Here is an 11,600-nt window from a genome sequence, read left to right as displayed (position 1 = left end):
CAACAATGAAATACATGGTCAGTAAAAACAATACATTCCATGAATATCTAGCAGACAAAAAAATGATCAAATCTTGAACAGCAGCAGTTATCCTAATGAGTTTTGCTCTCCGAGGTCACAAATGTAGATAATATTCAGAAATGCCTGGCTTAGTCAATGCTGCCCTGACGTTTGACCAAGGCTTTGTCCCAGAGATGGGCAAAGAGCCATGGATGCTTGTATACTGCAGTAGAAGTGCAGAAGCAGTAGCTCACAACTCTTGAATCCTGGGGCACAGAATCTGCAGTGTCCAATCGGAATCTCTCTGAAGAATATTAACATATTGCAAGGAAGAATGGAATTATACAAAATGACAAAAACTTAATTTTATTGAAACAGACATCGTCATCTAACGTCAACACAACAGTCTGCTGATAAGAATCAATAGTGTGATGAGGTAAGTCTGGGTGACTGCAGACATTTAGATATTAGGAATACTGCTTAGGCTGCAGAATGAGCAGGATCCAGAGTCTGAGGAGACTGGCTGTTTTGGAAACCAGAGCGTATTCACACACTAACTATTAGCAGAGATGTGTCCTACATCAATGTGTCAAAATGGACTAAAGAGAGTGCAGGCTACTGAAATACTTAGAAATGTGCGTGTAGCCGGTGTGTTTCGTCTGCGTTGTGTTCTGGCTAATACATACTGTGTGGCGACATTCATGAGTCAGGAGGCAGCTGTAGTGGGTCTCAAACTCTTTACTGAGTTATAAACATAAATAAAAAGACGATCTCCATACAACTCTTACAAAATTAAACAATAGGCAATAAATAATAAGCGTTCTCAGGCAGAGACATCTCCGACACACCTGGTCTCGTTCCCATCTCCCATCTGACTGTCTGGAGCTGTGCGCATGTGCACAAAGCGACACACCCCACAGGGTGCGTTCACGCGCAACAGAACAGAACACTCAAACAAGACATTCACATACAAAACGAGGAAATGGTGGTGTTTTTGGTTAAATTCATACGTAACCAGATTAAACCCGTTACATTCACCCTCCCTGAATTTCACCAAAATCATCCTGCATCAAAGCTTCACTTCACACCAAGTACCGTGCTTCCGTAAGACACTCCCCAATCTTGCCCCCTGGACCAGCTAACAAAGATCTAATCTTTGAGTTCAGTTTGAAAACTATCTGTAAAACAGATTAAAAGGAATCACAGGTTGATCAGACCCCCAACCCTTTCAGAACATAGGGGTGCAGCCTACACCCCACTACACGTGGTCCCTTTGGGCTCATGCGACCGTGTCCACCTTAACACACATCCAAACCATCCTATCTATCTAATAGATACTTTAGCTTTATGCTACACCATTCCCCGCGCTTCGCCAACATACCTTATGTAACCACTGTCGTGCAATATTCCCTACATGCCTAGAATAAACAGAATAAATCAAACACATATTATACACTATACAGCATTTTCATACTCCTTCCAACACTCCGCTGTGGCTCCCCAGCCCGACCCCGCAACACCTGAACACTCCCAGTGTCCCCAGTGAGCAGCGGCTCCTCGTCCAGCTACTCTCCACCTACATCCTCGTCGCTCTCCGAGGGAAAAGTATGAAGAGGTGATCGGAGGCTCCCACACCAAGGTCAGGGATCTGCAGTACGTTTCTCAGCTCTCCAGTCAGGAAGCGACACAGTCAATTAAATCATCTTCACAGTGAAACATGCTCATTACATAAAAACAAAATAAAACAAGTTAACAGTATGGTGCAACAAATAATAGCCCCGGAACAGTTCAGAACAACAGGGCACGTTCACCCCCAACTCAGTCCATGGCGACCCAGCTGAACTCCAGGGACGCCGGCTCTCCCGCACGTAGCTCCAGAGCACCTCCGGCGACGCGCTCACCCTGGGCCCGCTCCTGTAGCGCCTGCCCCTGGGCTCCTTCACCGACCAGCTCCCCCATCTCCACCGGACAGCGCCGCATGGCCGACCGCTTCTCTCTGGCTTGCTCCTCCGTCATTCTCCGACGCTTCTCCCCATGCTCCTCTACGCTGGGGAAAACTCCACGGCGGCTAGCCTGAGCAACAGGCTAGCTTTTCACTACACGTGCGGTGTGGCAGCTAACGTTAGCTCACCTAGCCGCACCAGCTGCAGTCCCTCAGTCTATTCAAAATGTCCCACACGGCCGAGAGTGACCAACTTGAAACAAAACGAGTGATCGAGCTTCCCACGGCGACCGAACGACATCGATCTCAGATGAATCCGGGTCACGGCACCAATGTAGCCGGTGTGTTTCGTCTGCGTTGTGTTCTGGCTAATACATACTGTGTGGCGACATTCATGAGTCAGGAGGCAGCTGTAGTGGGTCTCAAACTCTTTACTGAGTTATAAACATAAATAAAAAGACGATCTCCATACAACTCTTACAAAATTAAACAATAGGCAATAAATAATAAGCGTTCTCAGGCAGAGACATCTCCGACACACCTGGTCTCGTTCCCATCTCCCATCTGACTGTCTGGAGCTGTGCGCATGTGCACAAAGCGACACACCCCACAGGGTGCGTTCACGCGCAACAGAACAGAACACTCAAACAAGACATTCACATACAAAACGAGGAAATGGTGGTGTTTTTGGTTAAATTCATACGTAACCAGATTAAACCCGTTACATGCGCATGCACAGGAAATTACACTGGTCATATAGTAGCTTCAGCTCCGTTACGCTGGCAACAATAACACTTCCTGTCCCATGAGCTAGCAACAATAAGACGTCCGGTTGCATTCAAAATAAAAGCGACGTAATGTATGTTTTAAAATACACTGAAAAAGTGTTAGTTTGCACATTTAAACAATAAACCAAGCATTTAAATTAAGCTATACAATACAAATTATGTTTCTGTATAACAATAACTGTTTTAATAACATTGAGAACATTCTTCTCAATATGTAAATGGATAAAGGCTGTTCACTGGACTGCATAGCCTTTACAAATTGGACACTGGACAGGTGTGTGTTCAAAGTGGCAGCTTGCCAAACATATGCACACGCTCAGGAAGACTCCTCACTCTCAGTCAACCTTGGGAGGAGTAAAAAAAAGATGGCGGGCCGTCAAACCCACCCAAAGGCTCTAATAGTGACATTTCCTGCATTTGCACTTGTTTCACGGAAAACATTTTTATAAGAAATGTATTTACACTTTGAATGTAATCTTTTTGTATTGTTTTCAAAGTGACTATTTTGTATTTATATGCTTGATTTCCATGTTTCATAAACAAATAATAATAATAATAATAATAATAATAATAATAATAATAATAATAATAATAATAATAATAATAATTTTTTTCATTAATCATCTGCCTCATGCAAGTCATTCAGATCTATGGTCTGTGACAGCAATGGTGAAGGAAAGTCTCAACAAGTATATTACATCTAATTTAACATTACTCAAGGAATTGATTGAAATTACCCAACTGGTAGGCTGGCTCCAATATAACGGTTAAAAAAATGTATAAAAATCAAACTGCGATTTCTCAAAAAATTACAAATGTACTTAAAAAAAATTGAATGAGAGCAATAAAGGACTAAAAGTGGTGACCTGTTTAAAGTTTGAATGGAGTTTTGAGTTTGTAGCTTAAAGTATGAAGGAGTACTACAGTATTTAGAGTTCAAAGTGGGCATGGTTTGACCAGTCCCCCCATAGTCTTCCATTGTAAAAAGGCATTTTTAGTAGCATCGTATTTTCAAAACTTTCCCCTCATAGGATTCCTTGGTACTTTTTTGTTACTCAGAACATACTGAGGAGACAAAAATCCATTGAGTTTGCTTGTGTTGCAATTAGTGAGAGGTTGAACCCTATTTTTACTGGACTAAAACTGACATATAGCCAGGTTAAATCTCTGCCACAAATATCACAAAATCTGATCGCTCTAACAGTTAGTAGCTCTTGTCACAGTGCACAATACAGATCGTAACTAATCACACACGTCTCTATTGATTTATGAAATGCCTACAGCACATTGGTTAGTCAGTCCCATGCCCTGACTTCCAACAGAAACTTGTTAAGGGCCTGTGTGGAGGCCCAGCAGCCTGCAAACATGGGTAATTTCAAAAGCCAATCCAGAAGTCCTTCAGTAGCAGCTGGAGAGATGAGAGGGGCAAAAGCCTTGGTTCCAACCCTGGGAGATACCAGCAATGGGAGGCTGAGGGCCACACTGCCGAAGGCCCCTAAAGCATTACCAGCAAACAGGCACACGGTCAGAGAGCAGGACAGGGATGACAGGGCCAGGCAGCGAGTCATCAGTGTCAGCGCATCTGCTGACAGCCAATCACAAAGTCCAACGAGGAGGCAGGAGCCACACAGGAGAATATGGGCCGTGTTGTGGTCTTCACTGAGCCACAGGAAACCAAAGCAGACCAGAGCCGGAGCCAGAACCTCACTGGCCCACTGTGTGTCGTTCTGGAGGGAGGTCAGTTCTGAGCTGGAGGGACGCAGAAGGCAAAGTCCTGCGGAGAGCCCGAGGAGGAAGAGACCTAATGAAGGAGCCCTGTGATCCTACACACACACAGAGAGAAGTGGGGCAGTACATGCAGAAGCAGTACCGAAACCGCAAAGTGAGATTGCCAAATGTAATATATATTTTTCATGCAAATCGAAAATCTGTCTTGAGAGATCAGAATCCGAATCAGCTTTATTGACCAAATATGTGTACATACAAGGAATTTGACTCTGGTATACATTGCTCTCAAGGTAACTGCTATTTATATTATATACAATAAGTGTGATGTATTGTGACCGTTCTAAATATGTGTTTGTATGTATACGAGAAATAATATGTAATGTATAAGCATGTCATGTTAAAGTTGTGTGAATTGTCGCAGTTTTTAAATTGTAAAGACGGTCAGCCCAGCCGGCTAGAGTCAGACGCTCAAACTCAGGCTAAGTTGTTTATAGATCTAATCCTACCTTGAACAGTTGATAGGATGAGTACAGCGCTGTGGCACATAAAAGGCTGTTGGAACATGCTGTTATCCATTCTGTACAGGAGGCCATTGAACTTGACGTCGACACGAAGAACACAATTCAATTCAACACAGTCAAGATGTTGGCGGTGCTTAACGTAGCAGCAGAAAACACAGCCAACGTTGAGCAGGTTCAAACTAACTTGCATGAAATTGTGGAGCAAATTATCTGAATTTCGTTGAAAGTTTAACGGGGAGGGAGAAACTTGTCTTGCATGTGTTTATTTTGACACGTGACGAATCAGGATGTGGATAGAGCGCATGCTCACAATGCTGCCTTCAGGTGGTCATCGTAAGCCATATCGTAAACTACTTCGGACAGACGTCCTTGCTGTTCTAAATATTTGTTTGTTTGTTTGTTTGTTTGTTTGTTTGTTTGTTTGTTTGTTTGTTTATTTATTTATTTACAGCAAATCACCAATTCAGAAAAGGAATGCGTAGACAAATTGGCCCTTGCCTTACTAGTTTTCACTGATTTCTAATTTGTTGAGATATTAATAACAATGTACTGTTCACATTTTACAACAAAACAATGTTTTACTGGGTTTGCTATTGGAATATTTATTTGTGTGTATGTGAAATTGGTCTTTTTTATTTACCATTTCACCATTGCATTACATTACATCATAAGAACATTGAACTGGATACAATCCAACACTTTTGCGTCGTACACTATTCCGACAGCACGTAAAGGCAGCACAAGTTCGAAAAGTATGGCGGCGGAGTGCTTGACAACAATAACAGAGCAATGGATACGGGACAGACTGCAATTAAAACATCCATATCTTGGTAATGCTGCTCCCGTGAAACCTACCTACCTCAAGATATAACGCCAAATAAAATACAATCTATACATTGAGGTTGAATACGTCACGTTCAAAACGTGTCTATCGTAAATAGCTAACGTTAAATGAGAAGGGAATGGTATGGGCCTAGCTAAGCTAACGTTAGCTAGTTAACGTCTACAATAATGCCACCACTTACTACACACCAAAATAGCCAACACGTAATGTGCTTCATAGCCTTCAATTACACCTAACGCCAATGTGATCCCTTTTAAAAGGAGATGTCAGATCACTAAGCCTTCCTGGAACGCAGGAGGAGAAGATCAGACATCTTGGAACCGCACTGAAGAACTTCGTCCGTCTGAAGACCCTTGATCTCTCCTATAATGTACTCGTCTCTATTGAGGTAAAACGCCACCCTGAACTGTTAATATAATGAAGTAAATTGTTTATTCCTGAAAGTTTACTCTGTCCTTCTAAGGGGGTGCAGCACTTGAAAATACTGGAGAGGCTGAACCTGTACCACAACTGCATCCCCTCCGTTGAAGAGGCCAAAGTGGTCTGCCAGCTGCCAGCTTTGAGAGAGCTGGACCTCAGGCTCAACCCTCTGACTAAAAGTTATCCACACTACCGCTCTTATCTGGTACATGCTATTCCCAATTTACGCAAGCTAGGTAAGCTATATAGCCACATGAAGGATTTACCCACATCAGGGGTTTAAAGATATTTTCAAATCTCAGGTCAATTCTCAACCCTACATAACTGCCTTCCAGATAACTGTCCAGTTAGAGACACGGAGCGGAAACTTGCCATAATGCAGTTCTCCTCTGTAGTTGTGCCTCGGCAGAAGAGCCCTACTCTGAATCAGGCTACTCACCAGAGGAGGTATGGATTGTCAAATGCTTAACTTAAATGTGTGTGTGTGTGTGTGTGTGTGTGTGTGTGTGTGTATATATATATATATATGTTTTTTTATATATATATTGATAGAGGGTTCCACCCATTGCGTTCCACCACATATCTAGAACACATACTCACTGGACTGTACTGCACTTTAACATACTGTGCTGCTATGCTACCGGACGAAACCATACTTTTTATAAGCACTTTAATATCCTGTGCTCAGGCTGCTGTTTGACTGTCATGTTTTTATGTTTCTATGTATTTTATGTTACTTGTTTTTAGCGATATTTTTATATTATTTTTAGTGATTTTATAGCCTATATTCTTGATTTTTCGTTTTCTCTGTGGTACTGCTACGGGCTGGTGGGGAACAACATTTTGCTTTTCTATGTACACAAGTATACAGGAAAGTGAGAAATAAAGTGAATCTTGAATCTTGGTCTTGCCAATTTCTTGGTGTAGAAATGTATGGAGAAAGACACAAGATACCAAGGGAATATTTGGAAAAAATATTTTGTAATTGCTCATTTTTATCCCCACTGTGCACACTGCTTCATGAATGGCATTCATGTCCATCGTATTGTAATCTTTAAATAATGAAATTGAATAATACCATCACTAGCTAGCTTTCAACTAAATGACAGGAATGAATGGCACGCATGCAGATCATTTTGACAAAAGCAGCCATAGAAGGAACAGTGAGTGTAGAACTTTAAAATGGTAATTGTTGGAACCCAGAGTGAAGCAAACTCCAAACAGAAAAATGTTTTCCATCTGAAAACTTGTATTCCTTGCAGTGGTTGGCTTGAGTAACATATTTGCTGTGGTTTGCAGGAGCAGTGATCAGAGGTTGGCTTCAATTGGCCGCTTAACCCAGAATCTCTCTCTACTGGATGACCCTGATGATATTGTGTTGAACTTTCTCGCTAATGGAGGCCACAGTGAAACTTGGGCCCTCTCTGGCTCGTTCCATAAGAACACAGAGTCACAGTTTATTCATCTACAGCAAGGTAAGATTTCAAAGTCCACATGCTCATTCAAAAATAAAAAAATAAAAAACATCTTGCAGGTCTGTTTTCAAATGGCAATTAATCTGCATCTGTCTTCTGTCTCAGAACCCAAGGAGGAAGTATCCAAAAATGTTCCAGAACTGGAGGGTTCGCCTCCAAAACAGGTGATTTTTATTAATGTTATTTTAGGACACACATTATATTCAGAGATTTGAAATGCAGTGACACATTGATCTATAAATCTGCTCTTTGTTTTTAGGAAACCGCTAAATCCATCCTCAGGTATACCCAGACAAAATATGGTAAGATTGCAATATTATATGTATGTATGTATATATATATATGTATATATATATATATATATATATATATATATATAGCAGCCCCCTGTACTGAGAATGAATTTGTGATATCATTTATTATAAGTAGGATACCTTGACACCACAGGGGTGAGATTTGTGGTACGACGAGACATTGATTGATTGATTGAAAAGTTTATTTCTATAGGGACAGATACATAAACATAGAGCATTCACAGGAAACAGTCTTTGTTATATATCCTGACATTTATAGCCTAAGCTAGTTTGCAATGTTTGTCCCTAGATGTTATAAGGCAAATATAAAAACATTTCTCTCATTTGGTTAGTTCCCCGCTTTTTGCAAGGCAAAAATATAAAAATCATAATCCATGAGTCGGCTGTCAAAAAATGCATTTCGAAAATTATTATCCGACACATTTCATGGTGTTAAAAAAAAAAGGATAAAAAAATGCCATCTTTTTGCCATAGACCAGAACTGCGCCGCGTCATCAAGCGTCCAGCGTGAAGGCCACCGCCCCTTTTACGGGGAAACCCACCATAGCAAAATACTGTACAAGAAGCCGAAAACACTTCAAATAAACGATTTAAGACTGTTTAATTTGATATAGATATGCCAAAGAGTTGCTGTCTTGTTTCACTAACAATTAATAAGAAAAAAACAGATGTGCAGTGTTTTTTAAAAGAGAGTAGGGGTGACACCGTCAATGTGGATGATGCATGTGACCTGCTGGAAACTCATCAGTGGGCTGGATACAGTGTTCATAAGGCAAGTACTATTGCCGATGTATACTATCTTGCGCATTCTATGGCCGGCCGTGTTGAAATATATTGTCATGTCATGGTCTTTGTGGAGGATTACACCGGAAGAAGCACCCATATTTCACATAAGGCATCATGGCATCTAGAAATAAGGTGGATAGATTTTTTTTTGTACTGCTATTTTACATTGAAGTCAACGGTGAGTGGCTTGTGTTTTCCCCTAAAAAGGGGTGCAGCCTTCACTTTTTGCGAAGTACCCGGATGTGCCGGTCTGGTCTATCATGGAACGCGCATGTGGAAAACCACCACTAGATGGGGACAGAGGTCAATACTTGTTTGTTTTGTCTCATGAACTCAGATCAGGTTATTGGGGGGCAATTTATATACAGTATATCATTTTTTTATTGTGTCATTTGTTATTAACCAGATCGTGCCCAGTCCAAAGTGCCACAACAGAAAGAGCCATCTCAGGAAAAAGGTCCTACGTCATTAAAAGTGACTGAAAGACCAAAGGTGTCTTTTGGTCCCTACGTAGAGAAATGCAGACAGAAGCAAAGTGATCTCCCCAAGCCAATCAGACTGGCAGCCAAGGGATACTTTACTGCTAATCCTGGTAAGAACTGGTACATCTACACCACAGAATCCTTTGTTGAGGATTTCTATGCATATAGGATGCATGCATTTAACTTTGTTTATATGTTGCTGAAAGCCGTTTGTTTTCAACATTTTCTAAGATCAAGATCACCGCCACAGTTCCCCATTAAGTAATATTCGGCCTCCCAGTCCAAGAAGTCCCGGGTTGAAGCTTTCTGACCCCTCCAACCCCATCTTGCATCCTCCGAGACTCTCCTACTCAAGCTTCAACAAGACAGCGGGGGGCCTCAGCGTGCCGCAAAGAGCTGAACAGAAGAAAAGGGTAGGAAATAAATGCAACCTTCTTTTACAATTGACTTATTGTATCAATCATTTATTTCACCCATTTGCTCATTATTCCTACCTGTACATCATATTTGACTTTGTGCAAGGTTTCTTTTGTCACGTCACCTTATCCCTGAATCTGGGTCCCAGGGTAGTTACAGAAAACCACTGGAGATGCTCCTCAACCTTGTGGACAAACATTGGACAGGAGAGAAATCACTCCATCAGAACAACAACTTCCTCTGTGAGTTGCAGCCTGGTCTGGCTATGCAGTATTCTGGCGATCTTGAGCCTGAGGTGATGAATGCCATCTCACGGTGTCTTATTTGTAGTCCAGTCTCAGGACATTTCACCCCTTCTCTTTCCAGCGCGGGCAGTTCAGATCCTCTCCATGATGGAAAGTGATATCTGCAGTCGAGAAGCTGAGGTCAGGACCTTTAAAAGGGAAGTTGATGCACTGAACCATCAAGTGGTCACACAAGAGGATAAGCATAACGTAGAAGTCCATCATCTGTCATCTGAACTGGAGCAGGCTCACAGCACGGTCGTGAGTGGAGTTACAGTAGCAACAATGTGCAGTAAATGGATCACTGGGATAAATGTGATGTACATAACAATGCTTTTACTTCAATACAGGGCAAATTGAATGAGCAGTTGAGGATCGTCTTGGAGGAGAATGTGGTTCTACAGAAGCAGCTGATCAAGTTAGAACAACAGTATCTCAAGTCAATGATGAAAAGTTCTCCTATTACTCAGATTAAGGGTGAGTGAAAAGCACCAATGGATGATGGATGAGTCTTTGCCCGGCTGCTTGTTTTTGTTTCCCCCTCTATGATACTTTGTGCTTGGCACATCCACAGAGGCTCAGACTGAAGTGGAGGAGCTGAGGAAGGAGATAGAGGGGCTGAGGGAGAAAGTGCAGGAGTCAACTATGCTGCAAGAAAGCCACAGGTAAGAAGATGCTACCAGTACCAAACAGAGGGTAATAACCTTTTTCCCCTTCTTACTGTATCTGTAATCAATCAGATTGATAATCATATCTAATCCTATAGAACAGGGGTTCCCAAACTTTTCCGACCAAGTACCACTACGTACAAACCAAATTTCCCAGGGACCACTTCCACTGTGTATACCCCCCCCCCCCCCTAAGGCTAAATAACAATATAAGGCTACTAGCTGGTTCAAAATGGACACACACACACCTGCCAACATTAGGCTGTGAAAAAGAGGACCCCTTTGAAAAAGTTTTTTTCCCTCGCCAAAATGTAGCCGAACTTTGGAGTGTTATTTAGCTACCTTCCTGACAAGCTAGCATGATATGGTTGGTACAAATCCATTCCTTAAGTCTTCTAGTTTCATATGATACCAGAAACGTCACTCTGGCTTTAAAACTGAGCCTGGTGCAGCCTCTGAAATTAAATGTTCAAAATTGTGATGTTTCCCAAATAGATATTTCCAAAAATCGGCCCAATCCGGCAACTGCTCAGGGTCAGGGTTAATGTGTATGTTAAAACTGTTTGTAAAAAAAGAAAAGAAAATGCAATTCTCGGGCGGACCACCAGGCGGAGTGGTCCGCGGACCACAGTTTGGGAACCAATGCTGTATAGAATATGAGTCCTGCTTCTTTAGGTGTCTGTGTTTCCCTACAAAGACCGACTCGCGTGCACTGGTTTATGTACAGTAATGCGACTTGTGCTTGTGTGTGCTGCAGGTCCCTGGTGGCTACCAATGACCACTTGCTACATTAGGTGAACTGAAGGCAAGTGGGGAACATTACTGAGGGTTTTGGGGAATAAGAAGCACGCTGGTATGAGTATAGAAGAGCACCACCGCGCCGATGCTGAGTAACATCAGCAATGCAAACATCAGCTGCACGAGCTCCAGC

The 11,600-nt window shown here is 42.1% G+C and overlaps 1 protein-coding gene across 1 annotated transcript; it reads left to right on the top strand.

Moving 5' to 3' along the window:
- Window positions 1-5,727: 5,727 nt before the first annotated feature.
- cep72 (centrosomal protein 72) lies at window positions 5,728-11,463 on the top strand (the record flags this gene model as incomplete). The annotated part of the gene is made up of 14 exons (XM_083649218.1): window positions 5,728-5,809; window positions 6,084-6,211; window positions 6,287-6,479; window positions 6,579-6,690; window positions 7,543-7,718; window positions 7,824-7,882; window positions 7,978-8,020; window positions 9,225-9,410; window positions 9,532-9,713; window positions 9,866-9,959; window positions 10,084-10,262; window positions 10,352-10,478; window positions 10,576-10,666; window positions 11,427-11,463. The coding sequence occupies exons 1-14, from the start codon at window positions 5,734-5,736 to the stop codon at window positions 11,461-11,463; spliced, it is 1,683 nt and encodes a 560-aa protein (XP_083505344.1). The 5' UTR covers window positions 5,728-5,733.
- Window positions 11,464-11,600: the final 137 nt, after the last annotated feature.

Source organism: Poromitra crassiceps (assembly GCF_964638095.1).
Source record: "Poromitra crassiceps genome assembly, chromosome: 1".
Classification (NCBI taxonomy): domain Eukaryota; kingdom Metazoa; phylum Chordata; class Actinopteri; order Beryciformes; family Melamphaidae; genus Poromitra; species Poromitra crassiceps.
Note: the sequence above shows the minus strand (reverse complement) of the source record. Positions and strands in the feature narration are given on the sequence as shown.